The sequence below is a fragment of the Capricornis sumatraensis genome, chromosome 17, assembly GCF_032405125.1.
Source record: "Capricornis sumatraensis isolate serow.1 chromosome 17, serow.2, whole genome shotgun sequence".
NCBI lineage: Eukaryota > Metazoa > Chordata > Mammalia > Artiodactyla > Bovidae > Capricornis > Capricornis sumatraensis.
The window spans coordinates 70,116,814-70,140,541 of NC_091085.1; the positions used below are offsets into that span (position 1 = coordinate 70,116,814).

Below are 23,728 nucleotides of genomic sequence, written 5' to 3' on the forward strand. Positions count from 1 at the left end.
TAATCCTGTGGCTTCAGTCATGGCAAGCACAGGTGCCTAAATCTCTGACCAAGAGCCTGAGGGGAACCCTGACAGCTTTTATCTTTAGTCTTTCTCACCACTTGGCCCAGGAGGCAGAACCTGCCTGGTCAGGTGCCTGCTAAAACAAAATATTAACATTCACCACAGAATTCAAGGAAGACTTACAAGAGTCTCCACAGTTCCCAGTGAGATGGAGTATGTAAACTACTATTTTACATACGTAAAATATCTGGGATACCATCCAAAATTACTTGACATGTGAAGAAACAGGAAAATCCCAAAGACTTGCATGAGAAAAGGTAATTATTAACAGATGCCAACCCTCAGTGACTCTGAGGTTAGAATTATCAGATAAAGATTTTAAAGCAGATAGTAATATCATGCTCTAAGAAGTAAGTGTGAACATTATTGAAGCAAATTGAATAAAACCTCAGCAGAGAAACAGAAGATATAGAAAAGAACAGAAATGTTAGAACTAAAAAATACAATAACTAAAATTTTAAAACCCACTGGATGGGTTTAGTTAGGATGGAGATGACAAAGAAAAAAGTCAGTGAGTTGAAAACAGATCGCTAGAAATAATCCAGTTTGAGCAACAGAGAGAAAGAAGAGTGGGAGGAAAAGGGGGCTTAGCAGAGCTTTAGGGACCTACGGGACAAAACCAGAACATTTGTATCATCAGACTCTCAGAAAGAGAGAAGAAAGAATGTGGTGCAGAAAAAATATTTGAAGAAATATTGGGTAAAAACTCTAAATTTGGCAAAAGACATAAAATCACAACTTGAAAAGCTCAGAGAACTCCAAACAGAATGAACTCCAATCATCACTCAGACACATCAAACTCAAACGGCTAAAATACGAAGAAAGAAAATGCCTTGAAAGCAGCCAAGGAAAAAAAATGATACTATATAAAAGAACAATTATGTGTATGACTGTGGATTTCTTATCAGAAACCAGAGATGAAAAGGAAGTAGAACAATATTTTTTAAATGCTGAAAAGAAAGAACTCTATTTCCATGAAAATAACCTTCAAGAGTGAAAAAAAGAGACATTTTAAGATGAAAGAAAAGAGAATTAGTTGCTCTAACAGAAATACTAAAGGAAGTTCTTTGGGTGGAAGGGAGTTGATGAACCAAAGCGAATCTCAGAACTTTAGGAATGAAAGAATAGCAACAGAAATGATAAGTATTGGATAAATACAATAGCCTGTGTTATTCTTAAGTTTTTTTAAGGTGTGTATGACAGTTTAAAGCAAAAGTTATAGTATTGTATGGTGTGGTTTTCAGCATGTGTCAGTAATATATTTGACAGTTACAACATGAAAGGGGAGAGGGTAAAAGAAATATGAAGGTAAGTTTTTGCACTTTTCTTAAAATGGTAAAATATTATTTCCGGTAGATTTTAACAAGTTTTGCATATTATAATCCCTAGCATTGAAAAAAGACTATGCAATCATATATGGTCAGAAACTCTAGAGATAAATTAAAATGGAATGTTAAAAAATTATCAAATAATCAAAAGATGTTTTGATTTAAAATATTCAAAAAAGAGAGCAAAGAGGAGAGAGAGGAACAAAAACTGTAGTGAGAGGAGCAAAACATAAATTCAGAAAATAATGGTATTCCTTTACAGATCTTACTAGTATTTATACAAATCAGACTCTGGCTTGGTTTCCATTTCAGATCACAAAAATGGACAGCACTTTATAATACCTCAAATGGCAGACAGGTAAGGCCATTGAAATGCCAATCAATTATATCTGTCATGAGTATTTTCCTTGGTTTTTTAGTGTATAAGTGTATTATCTTTTGTGTTTAACAAAGCCCATACATTTTTCTCTTTTATGGCTATGCACTTTGGAAATAAGACGGCTGTAAGTAAACCACCATATAAAATTTTAAGTTTGAAAGAGGGCAAGTAACAAATTTGCTAATAAGAAAATCGGAGTCTGTGATACTGTCATAGTTTTAGCCAGCTGTGACAGTATATTGTGTCTCTAGATATATCACAGAATATTTCTGTGTTATAAGAGAATATATCCTCTGTCTATAATAGGGATCAACACATTTTGTGGCTGTTGTTGTTAAGGGCTAGATAGTAAATACTTTAGGCTTTTTGGGCCACACACCCTCTGCCACAGCTACTCTGCCAGTTGTAATGAAAGCATTCGTGGGCCCTGTAAATGAAAGGCATGTCTGTTCCAGTGAAATTTTATTTCTGGATACTAAAATTGGAATTTCATATAATTTCCACATATTACCAAGTATCATTTGTTGTGTTTTTTTTCCCCCAGCCACCTAAAAATGTAAATTCCATACTTAGCTCAAACAAAAAGGGGGATTATAATCTGTTGACCTCTGGTCTGTAAGGTCAAATGAGATCATGGCTGTAGAAATGAACTTTAAACCCTTATATAGCTAATAACCTTTGCACAGATCCTGTCAAGAGTTGGTGAAAAGATTAATTGCTATTCCATATGTAATCTTGCCATTCTGGTTTCTAACATTCTGCCCCTTTTATATTTTTCTTCTATTGTGCTGTTAAAAAAAATACTTTAAAAATTATGATTTCTCATATACACACCCTGGGGACTAGCATGGCAATAGTTTTTGCCTTTTGGTTAGTAGGTGCTTATTTTTCTCTTTACCATGAGAAATGTTTGCATGATTGTGGTATTTCTAGGAGATAGTCTTACCAAGTTCTGTTCAGTTTCCTCACTGACTATTGGGCTAAAGAATTTTGACATCTGACCTTGTCCATGATCCCTTGGCTGCCGTAGCCTTTTACAGAGCTCATGAAAATGGTTTTATTTGTTTGCTTATCAGTGTTGTACATTTTCTTAGCAGCCTGGATTTGTCTGAATTGGCAAAAGCTGCTAAGAAGAAACTTCAGTCTGTGAGTATCTCTATTTCCTAGTGAACTCCCCTGTGGAAGACCATGTGTCCGGCTAACCCCTGTTCTCAGCCTGTTACCTAGTACATCAGATTACTCTGTTTCATGCTCTCAGACCTTAAATTGGAAGCAGACCGTTGAGTCTGCAGTGAAGAAGAATGGAAGTACTAAGTTGAGTACATCCAGTTCACTGGCTGTGCTTCAAATACTGCCGTCTTTCTCTGTCATTTTAAAAGTGAGGACTGTGCCTTTGACTTTTAGAAAGTTGTTTCTCCCTGTAAGAGTTCCGTAGTTTCTCTCAATGTAAACTAGTGAGTGGGGCACTCCTGGGATGACTTCCTATAGCCTCGTGGGATGCTAGAGACTGATAAAAAGCTCACTGCCATTTGGGATCCAGCCCCGACTCACTGTCAGGCATGTTCTACACCATTCATCAGAGCTTTGTAAAATATAGGGTTTTAATAGCCAGTTCTGCCCCGGCTGTGTGCTCAGAGTTTACCCAGTTCCTCAGGTAACAAGCTCACGTTAGTCTGCGTGTTTCCAGCCTGTCCATTTCGGCAATCAGGCCCCTGAGAAATCTGCTCCTCTGGGAACATAGTCTCTATGTTAAGTCCCCACAAATGAAGCCTCACATGGTGCTTCCCCAGCCATTCTAACCACCTGATTCACCCACCTTAGCTTTTCTCTGTACTCTCAAGATCAGAACCAAGATCCTTCTGGTCATAACCTTGAAGGGCATCATCCCGCTCTCACTCTTCAGTTCTGGCCCCTCTCCCCATCTGGCTCCCACTGTGTGTGGGAGTGGGAGTGTGCATCTAACTATCTCTTTAAGGGCTAGCGCCCTCTCAGGCCACCTTCAGGTCTCCTTTCAGGAGCCCTGTTTTCCCAGCTGTCCTCCCTTTCATCATTCACGTGGCTGAAGTCTGACCACCTTCGCAATGTAGGTAGGAGTATTCTTAAAGCTCAGCTCTGAATTCGCAGCTCTCCTAATTCATGTCTTACTCTTCATCCCCCTAGTAATAGAAGACTCTTTACTAGAACTTTGTATAGTACTAAGGACTACATAATACATACGGTGACTTTCTCATCACTAGCATTTACCTGTAATGTGCAATAAACATATTTTATGCAGTTTGTTTGGTGTCTCTCTGTTCTGTATCTGCAGTTCTGTGTGTATGTGTTTTTACTGCCTTTCTTAAACTAAGGAGGTCCTATAGTTAAGATTATAAGCTTTGGAGTCAGCACTGAATATTCTGTGTTTCCTTTTATTACTTACAGTGTGTAAGCCAATTTTTATTTTAAATAATAAAAACATTAAAAAGAAAACCCCAGCTGCCCTTGACTATGCTGTTTTGCATTTGCTTCGCTGAAGGCTGGGGTTAGGTCTGTAATATCTCCAGATGTTAAAGGCACTAGATAAATATCTGGGACAGAGTCGAGTGTAGCTCTCCAGACCCTGGGCTCTGGGTCAGACTGTTGAGGTACAGATCTCGGCTCAGACGAGCTCCGTACCGCTCCGTGCCTCAATGTCCCTCCTAGAAGGCAAGACGGTGGTCCAGCAGAGCTGCAAGTCAGAGCTGCTCGGTGTCAGCTGCCCATACCCTGTGGGCTCCTCGTATCAGTGCCAGTTCAGTGTTCATCCTGCAGTATCTCCCTAGTGAACAGCTGGGAGAAATATATTCCTTGAATTCATAAATGTTAACATTTTGAGATTCTTGGCTCTGTGACTTGAGGCACGCTAACTTCTGTGCCTGGGTATCCTCTCTGTAAAGTGGTATAACTGTAGTTCCTGTCTTCAGAGAGCTGTAGTATTTGCTATCATGATGATATTAGCAAGGCACCTCCAGTATAAGCCCTCAGCAGTATTGCTGTTGTAGTGATTGTTAGTAATAATAACATTAGCTTGTTAGCCCCTTGGAGGAAGCACACTGGGTGTTTATGATGCAAGTTCAGTTTCCCAGTCCTTCACCTTATCCAGCAAAAGTCTTTCAGAGCTGATTTTTAACTATAAACGTAGTGTAACCACACTAGAGAAAATCTGGAAAATAGAGAAAGGGAATCATCCTCATTTACTATATTCTTTTTTTTTTTTCACTTACTATATTCTTAATAAGTTCAGGCTCAGTATTTTGGTATATTTTTCTGATTCTTGTTTCAGATGCCTGTCTTTTTTAACTGAAGCATAATTACAGAATTGTTTATTCTGCCTGTGTCACCTAAAAATGTACTGTAACCATTTTAACAAGTCCCAGTGAGGTATGCATAGCCAGGTTTAAACTCTGCAGGAAGTACCTTCTGGTCAGTGAATGAATGGATATTTAGAGTCCCATTTCAGTGCTGGGGCCTGTATGGGGATGAAGGGAATAGTAGAGAATGGAACAAATTCAGCATCTGCCCTCACAGAGCAGGGCAGCAGTCACCCCGGAAGTAACATCCACTGGGCAGCAGGGTTTCATGAGGGAGGAAGTGCAGGGAGAGCTGGGGCCAGCCTGGCGGGGGCTTAGTCACCATTGGTTTGAGGAAGACCTGACTGCTGCCAAGCGGGCGCCCCAGGCTGTGGGGACCGTTTTGCTGGGACACTGCACGGTGTACTGATTAGAAAGGCTGTCCTTGGGGTTTGGAGGACCCCTACCTACTGAGGAAGACAGCAGAGAGACTTAACGCAGAGGTCTGGGTGATAGTTTCCTGCAGGGCACATTTTATCCTCTTGAGATGGCGTGTTTTGACTTCTTTATCCTACCAGGGGTTTAAGATCCCTTACGATGGAGGTGGGGGGGCACTGGCAAATGTTTTCCAGAAAGAGCAGAAGAGACTTTAAGGTGATGTCACACGACGAGTGGAGAATGGACTCTTGTCTTTGAGATTTGCACTTTAGCTACCTTGTGCACCTCTAATCTGCATGTCTGGAGGGAGGCTGCAGCGGGCGGCAAGTGTTTTTAGAGGATCTGTACCATTTTGGAAATGCTATTGTCTGTTTAACGGTGGGTATTTGCTAAGTAAGCGCTGGCTATGGATAAGATGTTGGAGGTAGAAGGGTGAATAAGTCACAGTCCTCACTCATTCTCCTAGTGTTAATCCTTGTCCCTTGTGTCCCTGATATGTTTTTGCTTTCAGCTAAGTAATCATTTGTTTGAAGAACTTGCCATGGATGTGTACGATGAAGTTGACAGGCGAGAGACTGATGCAGGTGACTTAACATGTGGCTCTGTTTACTAAGCTTCTGTTACCATAGGCAGCAGCAAGCTGCCAGCCTCAGTGTTTCTCCTTGCCCAACTCCTGCTGTCCTGATAACACGTGTGTCAACACTGACTCTTGTGTTTGTTGGCTTCGGAGTGTGCTACCCCAAGTCTCCATAGTAACGCGGGAGCCGCGGCTCTCAGAGGAGCAGCAGCGCCCGTGGTGATGAGATTCTATCTCTGGCTCTTTCCTCTGGCTAGTCTGGCTTGCCACGCAGAACCACAGCACGCTGGTGACCGAGACAACCGTCGTCCCCTTCCTTCCAGTCAATCCCGAATACTCATCGACACGGAACCAGGCAAGTGGCCGAGTCCAGAAACACACTAGTAGTGATCTTTGGGGAATGACCGATACTGTGGTATTTTATTTTCCCAGGACAGGTATTTAAAATGTTTTTGACTGATTAAAATGGTAATATCCTTTACGTACTCACACACACATCACAAATTGATAAGAAAAGCAACAGAAGTTAATAAGTGACTGAGAAAGAACGTAAGACAGTTCACAGAAGAATTACACATGGCTTTCAAACGCCTTTTAAAGAAATATTTCACCTCACTAGTAATCAAAGAAAGCAACCTGAAGTCATTAATGAGCGTTTCATCCATCAAAGTAATAAGTTACATGATAAAGGAGACTCCACACTGGTAAGGCCACAGAGAAGAGTTTAAATTGCTACAGACTGCAGCAAGTTAGTTTGTTGACTGCTTACAGAGGCCTCAAAATTAACTGCATCCTTTCACCCAGGATACCAAGTACCTTTCATCCAAATACCTTATTTGGGAATATGTCCTAATAAAAGTACAAAGCTTTATGCATACTTTCATTGAAGTATTGTATGTAATGATAGAACACAGAAACCAAGCCTAAGCATCCATCAAAAGGAGAGAAGTTGAATTAATTATGAAGTTCTTTTCATTTTTATTGATTAACGTTTATATATAGTGAGAGTCCCAGCATCTAGACTCTTATCTTGAAATTTAAAAATCTGTCCCTTCAAATTGATTTTTGACTAGTAGCCCTATTTCAAAACAGAATTGATAATAGAAAGCATTAAGTAGAACCATTTCGTTTCAGTTCACAAAAAGAAATATGCCTTGTGAGAAATGTTATATCGTTCTATTATGTAAATGGTTTTAAACTATCCATAGAAACAAAGTTTGATTCAGTTATGGCTGTGATTGATGGTACTTTGAGCATGCTGGAAGGCCTTTGCTGAACTCTTAACAATAGTCTGACTAATTTTATGTGAACATGTGTGTATTTTTATATCTGGGAATATTTCCAATTATTTTTTCACCCTCAGGGCAGACAGAAACTAGCTCGGTTTAACGCCCATGAGTTTGCCACTCTGGTTATCGACATTCTCAGTGACGCCAAGAGGAGACAGCAAGGCAGCCCTCTCTCTAGTTCAAAAGGTAACTGTTTCAGACCTCTAAATGTTTGCTTCTTTGGCCTTCTGAACTTCACACACGTGTTAAAGTTATGAAAAGAATTAAAGCAGTCATCGATACCACAGCTTAAAGCCCTGTTAAGTTTTATTGGTACTATGTTGTGATGACAAGTTTCTCTCTTTGAGTTCTGGTGAATTATGAATATCTCAGCATTATTAACTGTGATTCACATTTATCTTATATATGAGTTTTTACCCCTTCAGTCACGTGCCTTCCTTATAAAGTTGCATTCTGAAATTAATTCAGGTATGACTTAGACCTTGTTAAAGGATATCTGCACTGAGAATTTTGGGTGTTTAAGGTTGTGAAGAGAGCACCTAGCACATATTTCCAAGGTGCCCTTCGAGTCTTTCCCAGTAGCTCAGGGTCCTGTCTCGGTGCTTGAGAACACACTTCCTCCCCAGCCCTGATACTGTATTTTTGTTGTTTTCATTTTATAATTTAAAAAATTTGAACAGGAAAAATACATTCAATAAGAGTTCAGTTTTCAGTCAGCATCTTATCCTCAAAGACAGTAATCATTAACTGACAGCGGTTTGTCCTTCTTGATTTTACTGACTCAACCAGACATGAACAAGTTCTAAGAAACTCGATTAAATTTTGGTGAAGGTGCAGTGATAAGGGTCCATTCATAAATTTGAAGTCTCAAAATGTACAACTTCCTTTGACTTGGTGGGTCCATCTCTAGGTGTTAGTTGAGGAGAATTAGAGATGTTGTCTGTGTGATACATATTACACTGGAAACAATAATAGAGCAATTTTTAGTTTCATATTTGAATAGGGCACACTGTTTTTTCAGGGACTACGGAATGATGTAATATAAAATAATTAATTTTTTGAAGAAGCTTTAGTATCATCCCAATTTTGTAAGGAAAACATTTATGTACATGCATATGTACAAATGAATATCTTTATTTATCCCCATTACTCCCAGATCTCATATTTGCCAGTTCACCTATTCATTAAAATTTATTTATTACCTTGAGAATTCCCTGGCAGCCCAGTGGTTAGAACTCTGGGCTTTAACTGCCAAGGGAGCAGGTTCAATCCTTGGTTGGGGAACTAAGATTTCTGCAAGTTTCATGGGGCAGCAAAAAGATAAATAAATTAAAAATTATTACCTTAAAATCTTACAGCACTTTGATGGTAATTTGTGGATCTGTACAGTGTGGTACAAAATTTGAGTCACCCAAAACACATGTTCCCATGTGAGACTGAGCAAGGCCATGCTCCTCCTTTTATTTCAGCTCTTACACTGTAAGCAAGTAGCCTTTTTGATATTTATTTAGTGCCACAGTTTTTCACATTTTTTGATAATTTCACTGTTTAAAGTGGTCCCCAAGTACAGTGCTGAAGAGCTGTATAGCATTCCTGAGCACACGAAGGCGGTGACATGCCTTACAGAAAATACATGTGTTAGATTAGCTTTCTTCAGGCCTGAGTTACAGTGCTGTTAACCATGAGTTCAATGTTGATGGATCAATGATATATATTCAAGATGTCTTTAAACAGAAACGCATGTGAAACAAGGTTATGTATTTATCAGTTGACAAAAATGTGACCAGATGTTTGCAGGAACCTAACTGTATTTCCACTCAGAACAGTGGTTCAGTATTTGTTGATTTGTTCTTCACAGCAACTTTATAGACCGTGACTGCTACAAATAGTAAAATTTACTGTCTTGTATTTGTATATGCTTGGGAAAAAGACTGGCAGAAAATAGAATGACGTGTATCAGTAGCTATGAATGACTACTCTTACCATTAGTTTCAGTTTTTTTATATTGAGTCCTTACTACTTCTGTAATCTGATGGTATGTATATATTACGTATTCATTTTGAAAACTGAAATTCCCTTTGAGTAAACATAATTTATCACCCAGATATTATCCTTCAAAATGTCCATAAACAGTGTTGGAAATTCGAGGTTTGCTTGAGTTGCCTGAAAGAGAGATGAGAGACTTGGATAATTTGCGAAATCTTTCATTCATAATGTGTCAGAGCTGATAGAACCATCGCTACTTCCCAGTAACCATATGCTCTTGGTCTGCATGGTCTGTATCCAGTGGGTCATTTTCTTTCTCTCTCTTTCTCCCTGGCGTTCAGTTAAGGAAAGGCCAACATGCCTATTCAATGGTCTCCTAGTTTCTAGGCTTACTTTAGCAGTTTTCTTTCTGTTCTGACTTGATGTTAAATCCTGTAAAAGAGTTACAATTGTAACTGAATTGCAGTTAATCATACTTTAGTTACAGCTTTATTTTCATGATTTCGAGCTATACTGTTTCCTTGAATGATTACAAATTTGGGAACCTGCCACCTTACATGAGCAGCTCTTCCCTAGCCATCTAATTCATGTCCATTTTTGGCAGGTATCTCAGATGGTTGCTTCACTCTCTCTATAGTTTTCAGTAGACTCTGTCCAGTTGATAACGTGCTCTGTTATCCCTTTTGGGGGTGAATAGAACCTTGCTATTTCTGTCATTTTTCTTCCAGTCTTTTAAATGGCTCGTTTTTCTTTTAGGAAAAAAGAAGTTCTTTTCAAGCCTGAAGTAAAGTTATTTGCTTCTGTTGACAGACAATGTGGAACTGATACTGAAAACAATTAGTAATCAGCACAGTGTTGAGAGTCAGGACAATGACCAGCCAGACTACGACAGTGTGGCGTCAGACGAAGACACGGATCCGGAAGCCACTGCAAGCAAGGCCCACAGGCAAAAGGTAAGGTGGTGCTTTGCACACAGAAAGTGAGCTTATGTTCTTTTTCAGATCTTTCCTCCTAAAAATTTGCCTGATTTGTAAAGCATTCGAGGGCTAGGCCTGGGAAAAGTGCTCTGGAGGTAAAATTGGGTTTTCTACCAGTTTGGCCCAAGCAAAGGTCAACAAGGTAAATAGTTTTAAAATAGGGGGTCCCTTACCCCTGAGTCAGTTGCTGACTCACAGCCCAGCTGCAGTATTAACTTTATAAAACCTATGAGGAGGGATGGGTGGGCTTTATTCTCTCAACAAATGTTTACTTTTGTTGGGTATCACCCAGACTTCTCTGGATAATACTCTCCTGAATGAGGCCTGGTCTCTTTCCTCTGTGAGGCCATCCTCACCAAGAGGAGAGGGAACCGCGGTTCGAGGGTCGTAAGTGCAGACAGGAGCGGAGGGGTGGGAGGAGGCGGTCCACAGACACAGCCTGTCGCTGACGGGGAGTGTCAGGGGAGGCTGAGAAGGCCTGCGACGTGGGCACGTGGAGAGGCGGGGAGGGGTCAGACTGAGCGGAGGTGAGACGGGCACCTGGGGGACGTCTGGTCACATGGAGAGGTGGCCTGAAAGGAGAGGGAGTCTGAGCTGCGGCAGAGGGCGGGGGTCACACCGTGCAGGAGCGTGACCCCAGACTGAAGAGCTGAGACCTTGGCTGGCAGCACAGAGCCCAGGAAGCTTTTAGGCAGGGGGGGAAGACCATGTCCACCTTGTTGGGTCCTCTGTTTGGGGAGGACCATTCTGGTGGGTCAGGAGCGGAGGAAAGGAACCCAGGCAGGGAGGTACCGACAAGGTCCAAACAAGACCTGACGCAGGCTCACCTCAGGGCCTCTTCAGCTGGGAGGGTCTGGATGGAAAACAAAAGTCACCGTCGCAGAGAGTGAGCCCGAGGCCAGGGCAGCAGGGGCCTGGCTGGCCTGCCTACCGCTGAATATCCCTGACCTGGTCCACAGGGGGCTCAGCAAACACTTGAGAATGGACAAACAGGAAGACAGAAAAGGCAGGGCTTGGGGACAGGTTAGACATTGGAAGTGGGAAGGTAGATTTACCCGAGTTGTGTCCGGAGTTTTCCAGCTTACACAGCTGTGTGGGTCAGTGGTGCCACCGGCAGATGCAGGGAACATGGAGGGGATGGCAAGAGTCAGCCATCCCATCTGAAACATCTCCGCCAGTCTCCCTGGAAGTGCTGAGTTCAGTCGAGTGAAGGCAGGTCGTGACTGGACCCTGCACGACAGGGTCCTGCACTGGCTGGCCTCCCCCTCCTCTGGGCCTCGCACACCCATGCCCTCTAGCTGAGTCCTACCACAGGCTGGAGCGCTGTCCTCCAGACAGCCACCTGACTAGTGACCTCCCCTCCTGCAGGCTGTTGCTCATGTCCCCCCACCCAGCTGTCTAGTTAAAATGCACCCACCTCCACCTCTCTTTCAGCTCCCCAGCCCTCACTCCTCCTCCGTTCTGTTTATTTTCCATAGCACTTACCACATTCCCCTATACTATGTAGTTATTTATTATTATTTTTTTCCCTCTCTCACTCAGTTGGGATGTAAACACCATGGAAGCAGGAATCTTTTTCTATTTTCTTTTCTTACGTAACCTAAGCCCCTAGAACACTGCCTGATGCTTAGTAAAAATCTGTCAGAATGAGTGAAATAATGAATCAAAAAAAAAAATGAATGAACAAGAGAAAGGCAGATGAGACAGGTGTTCAGAGTCACTGTTAGAGTAGATTTGTGGCCCCACTGTCTGATCGCCAGAAAATACTGACTTGAAAATTTTTCATCTGTTGTAGGAGCCCTACCTTTCTGTTTTATTTTTGTATTCCTCTCAGAAGCCTTGATTTGGTTTGATTAACTTTGCGATCCAGCTGGCACAGTCAGAATTTGAAATTCTTGAGCTGTTAGTCTTGAATGTTATCATCGTCTCAGATTGTGAACGTTTTCCCCAATTTATTTTTAGAGCCTAGATTCAGATTTATCAGATGGACCAGTCACTGTGCAGGAATTTTTGGAGGTCAAAAACGCTCTAGTGGCTTCTGAGGCCAAGATACAACAGCTAATGAAGGTGAATAACAACTTGAGTGACGAGCTGAGAATTATGCAGAAAAAGGTAACATGTCAATAAATGCCAGGATGGTTGCTCTTTAACCCCATAGTATATAAGGAAGAATCCCAGGCATGATGCTTGTGATCAGAGGGAAGAAAAACAGACCTGAAAATCTTTGGGCCAAGCTGTCTCTTTGGAAGCAGTATGAATTATGGATATTTTCAACGAAGTAGCTTTGATTAGATATAAATCCAGTTTAAGTTGCCCAGGTAGGAGAACATCATAACCTATTAAGTAAGTATTCATATCAGTTGTAGAGACCCTTGCAAGGGTCCTGTGTTTCCTGGGAAGCTAGACACAGCTCCAGGGGTGTGATTCTTACTGTTTATTGCTCATTCTAATCACCCCATGAGACAGAGCAGACCAAAGCCCAGGACAGGGTGTGTGTCTACCAGCATTTCAGAGCCCCCCCATGCCACACATGGCTGCTGTCCCTGCTCACTCTTATGTGTTGTTACCCACCCCGCCCTGGCAGCCCCGTCGCACAGTCCCACTCCACTGTTGGCCAGTTCCTACCACTCATTTATGATGTCCTCAGAGTCACAGAATAGATACTCAATATAAGAAAACCTTTCATGCACACAAGTGAGAACTGTATGCTGGTAAGAGACAATCCCATTTGCTCAGCATTTGCTTTTTTGCCACCTTTTGAGAGAGTCAGAAATATGTGAACATATTGATCTCTAAAAAGCGTGTGGCTAATGGTAGCAAAGAATATGTTGAAGAGAGGATTATGTATGTCATTCTTTATGAGAATGCTAAGAAGAGGAAGTAGAAAAACTCTGACTTCTGCCCTAGACTTTGTCGGCACTGCTCCCACCATTCAGTGCTCTACAAAACGAGATACACACACGCTTCCCTTAACCAGAAACAAAACAAAGTACGTATCTGTGTCTTCCTGCTATCACTTGAAGAGTAACGCTTCAGAATCGTTACCACCACCAGAGGACACGGCACACCTTGTTTGTGGCCGGGCCCTTTTCAGCGGTGCTTCCTGAAGGAAGGCTGAAGAACTAAGGGGCCCACGCGCCTCTGCTTGTCAGGAAAGGACACGGCAGTGCACCCTCACCTGGGGCTTGGTCCGGGATTCTTTTTGAGTCTAGATCATTTTTTGGAGACATTTTGAGATAGATGGCTTCAACACCTGTAATAGAAAGGGATAAGAATACCTGAGGATCAATCAGATTTTAATCAGACATTTGTTCTCTGCCACCCTGGCCCTGTCTAAGGCTGGTGTGCAGCCACGAATGAGACAGACCAAGTGCCCTTTTGCCATAATGTACAGGGCTTGCACTTCTCTCTTCTCTGAAATTTCTTTTGTTTAATGAATTATAGTTTATCTCATTAGTTGAACTAATAGATGGACTTGGGGTGACTTTTTCTGAAACAAGCTGACTTTGCCACTGCAAATCAGTCTACTAAGCATTACCATTTTTATTCCATTATGCTCCTTTTAGTATTTGTAGAAATCACCAGAGATAACCTCGAATCTCTGAAAGCAAATGTCTCGAGCTTCTTTAAGAAATGTTGAGTGGAATTACTTGTCATCATTCATGGATTATCTCCTTGATTCTTAGAAAATGCTCTTGATTTCTGAAACTATTATCTGTGACTTTTCATTTCCTGTTGTACTCCTTCCAAACAGAAAAAGTATAGCCTGGTTCTTATTAAGATAAGCATCATTGAGGTTTATCCGAGCACATCTCGCTAAATTCAAAGTACTAAAACTTTTTAAAGTTGAGACCAGCTGAGATCTCGCACATTCAGGTGAGATCCAGACTGGATGTTCTACAGTGAAAAGTGTGAAGATAAGGTTTCAGATTTCAAGACCATGTCTAAAATCCTCTAGGAGGTTTCCACATAGAGAAGCACTTGACGAGATCCCCCCGTCCTTCCCTGAGGGCCATGTGTCAGTCATGTTCCTCACTTTTTGGCCCTCGACCATTTCACTTTAGAACATGGGTTCCCTAGTAAGTAGTTTTGACAGGCACTTTATGCCTGTCTGTCTCCTGGAATGTAGGACTTTTCAGTAGATGCTTATTACTTTGCAGCTGTTCTATCCTTGGAAAGGGAGTTGCAGATACAAGTTATGGCCTGAAGCATAGGTGTAGAAGCATCCTCTCATTTCTCAGGGGTCACGCTTCGAGAAAATAGAAAACAAGGGTATTTCTGTGGCAAAGACAGTAAGTCAGACTTTCACAGGCGTTTGGCACTACTGGTATAAAGTATATGGAACTTGTTTATTCAGTGAAGAAACGTTGATTTTATTTCAAAGTCAGGTAAAGTTTTTTAATATAGTAGTCAACAAAGTAGCATGATTTGTGTCTGATCTTTCACATTTAACAGTTGCTTGGAAAAGATGCTAATTAATGAAGAGGAGCAGCCACTATTGGTGTATTTGTCACAGAGCGGTGCTTTCTAAAATAGAAATTGAAAGTAACTCCTAACACTGAATGGGTTGGCTATTGGAAAAAATGATCTTCTGGTGCAGACACAGTTGCTTGTGGACTTAAGCCTTGGCCCTGGTGGGGAATTTGGTCAGATTTTTACTCTCTCTCAAGGAGTAGACAGCTGAACTCACACCACACCCAGCTTATAAAATGCCCTGGAGGATGGAGGAGCACCAGAGGGGAAGGACGTTGTACAGCCTGGACTCAGTTACTTGTGTGTAACATGCCAGATGGCTAAAGAGGAGCCCGATTCCTTGCCGATCCCTGTAACTCTTAATTCATCCAGCACCATGAAGCAGCCTGCATGTGAGCAATGGGAAGAGCGTTCAGGGCCTCCAAGTGCCAGCCTCTAACTAAAACGGGGTGGTGCCAGGCAGCTTAGCATGTTTAAAGCTGACACCACCACGGTCACATTTCTGGGCGACAGAGCCAAAGGAGAGCGAGGCCAGGTCTTCCGGCCCTGGCTGAAAGATGACTGATCACCAGAGGGCGGCGCGCGCCAGTGGAGCGTTCAGATGAAGATGTTGATAGTTCAGTAGGCCTCCGGTTCTCTTCGTGATATGTTTATAGAGCAAACTTACCATGATCCGGTTCCCTCTCTTTAAGAAGAAAAAAAAATACTCAGTTGTTTGGAATTTCAAAGAATATATTATATAATAAAAACTTGTTGATCTTAATTTTTCCTGTTGGCTTTTTGGGCAGCAATAGCTCATCTGATTTTTTTTTTTTTTCGTAAACTGGATTTCACTGTCTTTCTCGCTTTGCAAAGCAACTCTAAGTTATCTTTGTGCTGCTTCCATGGTGTCTGCTGACATTTTTGGCATTTCTAAATTGCTCAGGGCTCATCTGAAAAGCAGGTTACTTAAGTGATGTCTTAATGATCTCAAGCTCTTGCTTGAAACAGCCTTAGAACTAGCCAGGGCACAGTCTGCCTGCAGACAATTTTCAGGGCCACCGTGACCAGTCTTTAAGCCATGAGATATTTTGCTTTAAAAAAGTCCAAACTGCAACTTTTCCACAGTCAGAAATGATTTCATTTGCTTAACTGATTAAGTGAGTTGACTGCGTTTCACTCATTCTAGAAGAAAGAGTTTGTCTTTGTGGTTGCCTTTGACTTTCAGCTCAGCAAGCTGTTACTGTTCTTATTGTTAAAGGTGGTAGTTGTACACGTTTACTTGGTGTTTGCTTTTTCTGCTTGCTATAGAAAAACACAGTCCCACTGCCAAACATGTCTTTCAGCTTCAAACACTCCAGAGTGAAAATTCGAACCTCAGGAAACAGGCCACAACCAATATATATCAGGTGCAAACTGGTTCTGAATACACAGACACTTCCAACCACTCCTCCTTAAAGCGACGTCCGTCTGCCCGGGGCAGTAGGCCCATGTCCATGTACGAGACGGGATCAGGTCAGAAACCCTATCTCCCAGTGGGAGAAGTGAACCATCCCGAAGAGAGCAGGACGAGACTCCAGCCTTTCCCAGCGCACGTAAGTAACACCACCCGTGCTTCCGCTCTTTACTCTCTGTCCAGCCTGACCCCTGCCTTCCCTCTTCTCAGCTTGCAGATCCCCAGTCTCCGCTTTGCCAAATGGGGCTATGAGAACCGTCCTTGTGTTTGCTGTATTGACATGTCGACAGCTTGTGGTAACACCACAAGCACTCAGGGCCCATGGCCGAAGGTGTCCCAGCAGCTCTGGGGATTCTGGCTCTTGCTCGGCCCCCTCTCCCCCTTTTTCTGCCCCATATCCGTAGTATATTTCCTGAGAGGCCACTGTTGGAACTTTTTTGGTCATGAACTTCCTTCCCCATATCCAAAACCAAAACTTTATAAAGGTTACCACTGGAAGAAAGTACCGTCTTCTTCCAGGTAGGCGGGTGTGTGCCCACTTATGCACCAGAGCCCTTAGAATTCAGAGTGCCTTCTCCACTCTTCTGAGTGGAGCAGGTGGCGTCTGTGGCCTGGGGATGCAGGCCTGGTCGGGAAGCCTGTGGGCCTCAGCAGCCCTGTACCTGTGGTCAGTCTGCTGGGTTAGCTGCTGCCTCCTCCTCCTCCCTTCTTGGGAGAAAGTGTTGCTTTTTCATTTCATGAGAACGAGATGTAAAAACTCCTATATCGACTTTCCCTGCTTTATGTTCCAGAGATGGTATTCTGTAACAGGGTGCTAACACTGTTGTTTTTCCCGTGGAATAAGTATTGTGTTGCGAGGTTTTCAAATTATTTATCTTTTGGATTAATTTATTTTAAAAATCTATGTTTTGACAAAATGTTTTCTGCATTTTGAACCTACGTGATTTTATTTTTTCAGAGAGTAATACTTACCTTTTGGAATGTCAGTTGTTCTTCAGTCCACTTTTATAGGAATTTCCAAAAAAAGTTCTCAGGGTCAATAGTAAAGAATATGGCCTGGGAAATTATACCCTATTCAATTTTGTCAAGGTATAGTGTGATAAAATTACAGTGTTTTTATTTTGTAATTGGGAATCTGCTGCTTCAGCTTTTAAAGTTGTTTGGGCTAAACATTCTAAAACAATTGATTCAACACATTTGGTGTAATGGGAATGCCATTGAAGTAAGTTAAGAATCTTATTTTTGTATAACTGAGAACAAAATTTAGGAAAAGCCACTTTGTTCATTTTCACAGTGTACTTTTTGATTTTAAAAACATTTAAAATGTAAAAATGTCTTATTATTTTAAAAGTTCTATATCTGTACTGTATCTGATATACATAAACCAACTTTAAATCATTTGTATAGATTTTCATTTCATATCATCTGTCCTGATTAAAAAACAAATATTTGTTCAAGACTATTAAAAAAAAAAAAGAAACCATTGGCACTGTTGACAGATTATGCTAGGTATTGTCTTTTCCCTCATAGAAAAGTAGCCTTACAGATTCTGAGTAATTTCCGAGAGGCATTTATTTCACTGAGGGATTAAACATCTCTGGGGATCTCATTGGCTAGCGTGGGCGTTTCAGCACTGATCCCACGTAGTGAGTTGCTCCTTAGGCGTCTTTTAACTGGGAACCCAGGCGAAGCCAGGGTGGATGGCAGGGTTTCATGTTTGTTTTGTGTTTTCCCGAGCGTGTCTCTTTTCCCCTTCCAGATCGGGAGGAGTGCGTTTGTGACCTCCTCTTCGTCTCTGCCTTCCTTCCCCTCTACACTGTCCTGGTCGAGGGACGAGAGCACCCGAAGGGTTAAGTACACTGAATGGTCTGCTCTCTGGAGGAGGGGCCTTGTTCCTGGGTGCTTGGTGCTTCTCCTGGCCCTCCTGGCCCTCCCTCCTCCACTAACCACCCTTCTGTCCTGCATGAGGCCTCGCACGCACACCCGCACGCATGTCTGCAGGAGAGGGCCTCCCTCTCAGCTAACTCCACATTGCTCAGTCTCATGTGACATTTAACACAGTCCACAGTTCGCCCTGTAACATTGATTCTGAGCGTTCTGTCTATTTAAACAATCAGAAAATTAGCTGGCTGCTGGTTAAACATAATATGGCAAATCTGTCCAATTTTGTTCAGAGTGTTATTAGGACTAACAGAAACACTGAGACACCGTGTTTCTTGTTTTGTTTTGTTTTTAACATCTTGACATGTGTTATGTCAGCCCCTGACTTGACAGACCCAGGTTTTGCAGTCCCTGCATTCCACATCTAGATTGGAGGTGTAGGCGGCGGTTAGTACGAAGCTGTTCACTCTTAGTTGGTCAAGTCCAACTTGCCAGTGTATAATTTACATTCCCAGTAACAGCGCATGATTCAGGTAAGCTCCCTTTAGAGTAGCCAGGTAGCAAGTATGTATCAAGCATCTTGTCCACACCCTGCCTTTCAGAAAGTCAGTTAAAGAGTCCTAGGAAGTTAGGTGACACTCCTACTCTCAAAGGCACTGTCAGTTTAAAAAATGCCTTGATGCATGAAGAGTACATGACAGCAAGCTGGGAAAGAGCACAGGCTTTGAAAACCTGTGTTCAGGTCCTGGCTCTCGCGTCTTTTACTGGAAGGGTGGTGTCCCTAAAATGAGAGGAGGGAGCGAGGCTGTGGGTGAGGGACCACCTTGACAGACCAGGGGAGATTTGCACCAGGCCTTTGTCTATTCCCTCCGCTTTTGGCTGGAACTATGGAGAGTCTTCTTTCCCACTGAGAAGGGATTTCCCAGTGTCTCACAGCTCATTGTGGCCCTTCAGGGGCTCTTTTCTGCACGTTTGAGGTAATCTATTGAAAAGAAACCTCTTGACATATGTATGCTGCTATCTTCTGAGCGGTTCTGAAGTTGAACTGCACTGTTTTTACTACAGTATTTCAGTTAAGGACTTTCCTGGTGGCTGAGTGGTAAAGAATCTACCTGCAATGCAGGAGACCCAGGTTCCATCCCGGGGCAGCTAAATAGAAATGATCTCTTTCTTGAAATTTTGTTGCTAAGAGTCAGGTAAACCTTTTTGTCCACTGTGAAATTTTTTTTTTTTAATTTTTGGTAGTTTTGAGAATTATTGCCAGGACTGCTTGCTGAGACAATGTTTTATACACATCGTTTACACTGGAGATCCCAGTTGCTCCTGACAGCTTCATCATGAGTTTAGGTTTTTATGGCACATCTATATTCAGAGAAAGCTACCAGTCTCTTAAATAAACTGAACCAGCACCAACTATAAGGTACCTTTTCTATTAACAGCTTTGAGAGAGCAGCACTTTTAACTAATAGACCTGAGTTCTGCATGTTGACAATAATTTCCTTAAAATTAACACTGACTAATTTTAAAGCCCAAAATATGCTTTTGTTGACAACAATGAAGGATTTAATGTAAGTAACCGATTTCCTGGGTGGTTATTGCTGTACATTGTTATCTGTATTCAAGAAGCATTTCCTGAGTACTTTGATCAGATAGATGAGTCATTACTCTTGTAACATGCTTCAATGAAACTTGGTACTTTCGATCATGGGTGATGCATTTGATTTGTAATTGTCAAATTTACATCAAGGAAGGCAAAAAGATCCATTGTAAATAGATGGGATTTTTCTGGGTTTAATTCTGTTTTCTAGCTTTGCTGGAAATACTCTGGACAAATTTCTCAGAATACTTATTTAAATGCAAATATTTCACATTCCATTTTATGCTCTGTATATGTGTACACACACGGAAGCACACACTCATCTTTGTGTGTATGTATATATAAAAACTAAAGGAAAAGAAATTTAAAGATTATTCAAACATGCACTGTGAAAGGTAAGAATTTTTTTTTTTTTTTGGTTTTATTTTGTCATGTCTTGTTTTTGTTTTGCTTTTTTGAGATATCTCTGGAAGAGCCTGGTTTCACTATTCCCTTCCTGGGATATAGTGCCTGCTTTGGTCTTCCATCTAGACAGCCAGTAGCCAGTAACTCACTGATTGGTTCATGAAGCCAGATCAGAGGCACTGCTTGCTGGTAGGAGGTCAAAACAAAGGGATCTTGAATGTTGTAGTTTTTACAGAACTTAGCTCTGCAGACTGTCTGTACAGCTGCCAGCCAACACTTTCAATCACTTGCCAGATGAACTCAATTGGTTAAAGCACAGACTCTTTAGAAGCCCATCGCAAGTGTCTTGCGTTAAGTGGCTAGAACCAAATAGAGCATCTGAGGGAGACGTGAAAGACCTCAGCACACACAGACAAAGAGCTTTCTACCTGGGAGAGGACAGAGAGAGGCTAGCAGGCAACACGTATTCTGGTAGAGAAGGAAAGAAACCATTTCTGGATCCACTGTTTATCAGTTACTAAAAATTTTTTCTTAATTAATAAAACTTTTTGGCCTTGCACATAGCTTGTGAGGTCATAATTCTCCAACCAGGGAACAAACACAGGCCCTGGGTAGTGAAAGCACCAAGTCCTAATAGTATTGTGCTTCTAGAGAGGCAGAATAGGGGCTGCCTGCCTGCCTGCTCACATAGGGCCTTCAGAAGGCCAAGCAGCATGATCAGTAAGGAGCAAATAATTAAACTTGAGGGAGGCTTTCTTAACTGACTCACTCTAAGGGAACCATTCTTATGAGTGAAGCTACAGGGACTCCATGTGTTTAAAACAGGGCTCTGAATTTACAAGAAGAAATTCTGAATTTGCAGCTATCTCTTATTACAGCTGCAATAAAATTCCTTAGTCACATGTTTTGATTCACTTGGATTAAATTCAGGGTATAGAACTAGAAATAGCTCATGTTTGTCTTTCGCAATTGGCAATCAACCTAGGTTTTAAATCGGCTTCCACTGATTTCTATTCAAATGAGGAAATTCTCAAGCACTATGGATAAATAATGAGAGGAAATCCTCTGTATTAAATACTCCAGAACTAACACAGTTCCCCTCAAAGAAATGTGGTCCCCCCTAAATGTAGCACTCCCCCACCCCACCCTGAAGGCTCTGTACCTAGTGGTGCTGCCATTTGCTCAAAACAGTTCAAGGGTTCCTGCATCCCTTCTATTTTACACTGTATCTTTATGTTTTAAGGGATGGATGTTTGGGGAGATGGATGAAAATGTTTGGAAACCAATTGTCACACCGGCTTGATCCATTTTGGCTCACAAACAACGTGTGGCAATGAATGAGTGATTTCTGGTTTCCTCTTGTGGCTCACAGAAGCCATCTCTAAGGGTGGTTCTTGGAGAGCCAGATTGAGAGCAGTGGCAGGCCTCAGAACCCCAGGCTGGGGCATCGCGGGCAGCAGGAGACAGGAGGCTCCAGGTTTTGGCCCAGGTTTTCTGCTGACTTTTTGGCGTTGGGGGTGACCCCCGGCTCTTTTGGCCCTTCCTTTTCCCATCTGGTATTAGACCAGCTTCCCTGGTGGCTCAGAGGTTAAAGCGTCTGCCTCCAATGCTGGACACCTGTGTTCGATCCCTGGGTTGGAAAGATCCCCTGGAGAAGGAAATGGCAACCCACTCTAGTATTCTTGCCTGGAGAATCCCATGGACAGAGAAGCCTACAGGTGGGCTACAGTCCACGGGGTCACAAAGAGTCAGACACGTCTGAGCGACTTCACCTCACCTCACCTTTCCCATCTGGTATTAGACCAGCTAATCTGCAAGCAGCTCCCAGCACTGACAATCCAATCTATGGGTATATGGCATGTTTGCTTCTTAAATGGGTCTCTTTATATTATGGTTAAACTCCATACTTCTTAGCTAAACGTGAGTGTTGCCTTGCGTGTCTCTGTTAATTTGTATCAGGGATCTGGTTGCAGAGCAGCTAAGGAGTGAAGATGAAGATGGGGTGGAGAAGGAAAGAAAGCATTTCTGGATCCACTGTTCATCAGTTACTAAAAAAAATTTTTTTTAATTAAAAAAACTTTTTTTTTTGGCCTTGAACATAGCTTGTGGGGTCATAATTCCCCGACCAGGGATCAAACCCAGGCCCTGGGCAGTGAAAACACCAAGTCCTAACCACTGAACCACCAGGGAATTCCCTGTTACTGAATTTTTAATAAAGCATTGGCCCCTGTCCCAGATGAGGTCTAGGGCATGAAGGCCACGTGGCCTGACAGGTAAGGGTTCCTGAGAGGGCACCCAGGAAGTACCTGGTGGTCTCAGCTAACGGGACCACCTTTTCTCTTGTAGGCATCCCGGCTGGAGAAGCAGAATAGCACGCCCGAGAGTGACTACGACAACACTCCCAACGACAGGGGCCTGGATGACATGGGGTACTCGCGCAGGAAGAAGGCCTCGGGGCTGGGCTCTCTAACCAGAACCCTAACAGCTTGGTCACGCCCTTCACCACCTCCACCTGCTTCTCTGTTCTCAGACCCTTAAGGTCCTCAGATACCGAGACATGAGTTCATAGTTCACACCTCTTCTCATCTCACCTGATTGCCCCAGGGGCCCTTTTTCCTTTTACCAGCAGGTTAGACTCATCTCTGAGTCTCTGTATTATGCTTAAAGTCAGTCCTGCACTTCAAGTCAACGTTAGGTTATACCCTGCATCACTGTCCCAAGAATTGGCCTTGATTCAAATGACTTGATAACCACACAACGCTCCCCATTCGTTTGCTCCCTCCCTTTCCCCATCGTTAGCCTTCCTATGAGGGTCATCCCATTCAGCCTCGTGGTAGAATGAAGCAGCCTCCCTGTGAGCAGTAGCTGCTGCTGCTCAGCGAGCCTTACCCCAAGTCTCCTGCCAGACAGGATAAAGGAAACCACAGTAGCAGCCCGCTCGTGCCTCCAGCAGATGCACACGCCGAGGCTTCTAGAAGCAGAGAGGCCACCCATCAGCACCTGTCACGTTTAACCACTTCTTTAACGCTCACAGGTCAAGCAGGAAAGGAAGGCAGAGGAGCTCGGTGTGGCAGGGTGACAGCCCAGGCCCAGACACGGCAGAGCCCCATGCGGCCCCCAGCCCCATCCTCCCCAGCACCGAAGACGTCATCCGGAAGACGGAGCAGATCACCAAAAACATACAGGAGCTCCTAAGGGCAGCCCAAGAAAATAAACATGACAGGTAAGGGGGCTTGAGAATCCTGCCTGGCTCCGGGAGAGACGCTGCCGCTCTAGTTACAGACAGGACTGGGTTTTAACACGCTGACGTCAAAAGGTCGGAAATTTCAGGTTTACTTAAGACACTTAAATGTGTAAATTTGGGGTTTTTTTGTTTGTTTTCTATGGTACTTTTTTTCTTTTTAAAAAATTTATTTTGAATTGAAGGATAATTGCTTTACAGTATCGGTTTCCTTTCTGCCATACATCAACACGAATTAGCCTTAGATGTATATATGTCTCCTCCTCCTTGAACCTTCCTCCCACCTCCCACTCTTTACCACCCCTCTAGGTGGTTACAGAGCCCCCGTTTGAGTCCCCTGAGTCCTACAGC

General features: G+C 42.7%; 1 protein-coding gene across 9 annotated transcripts in view; it reads left to right on the forward strand.

Moving 5' to 3' along the window:
• Positions 1–23,728, forward strand: part of GIT2 (GIT ArfGAP 2) — a 41,170-nt gene that overhangs the window by 11,816 nt on the left and 5,626 nt on the right. Inside the window, exons 8-18 of one of the 9 annotated variants that reach the window (XM_068990182.1) lie at positions 1,704–1,749; positions 2,865–2,916; positions 6,028–6,100; positions 6,351–6,448; positions 7,457–7,568; positions 10,179–10,321; positions 12,308–12,457; positions 16,144–16,392; positions 18,013–18,102; positions 22,483–22,565; positions 23,171–23,359. In XM_068990182.1, coding sequence (XP_068846283.1) covers positions 1,704–1,749; positions 2,865–2,916; positions 6,028–6,100; positions 6,351–6,448; positions 7,457–7,568; positions 10,179–10,321; positions 12,308–12,457; positions 16,144–16,392; positions 18,013–18,102; positions 22,483–22,565; positions 23,171–23,359 — 1,285 coding nt within the window. Of the gene's footprint in view, positions 1–1,703; positions 1,750–1,888; positions 1,895–2,864; positions 2,917–6,027; positions 6,101–6,350; positions 6,449–7,456; positions 7,569–10,178; positions 10,322–12,307; positions 12,458–14,800; positions 15,504–16,143; positions 16,393–18,012; positions 18,103–22,482; positions 22,566–23,170; positions 23,360–23,728 lie in introns of those variants that run through there. The other 8 variants (XM_068990183.1, XM_068990187.1, XM_068990184.1 and 5 more) reach the window with 8 other exon arrangements.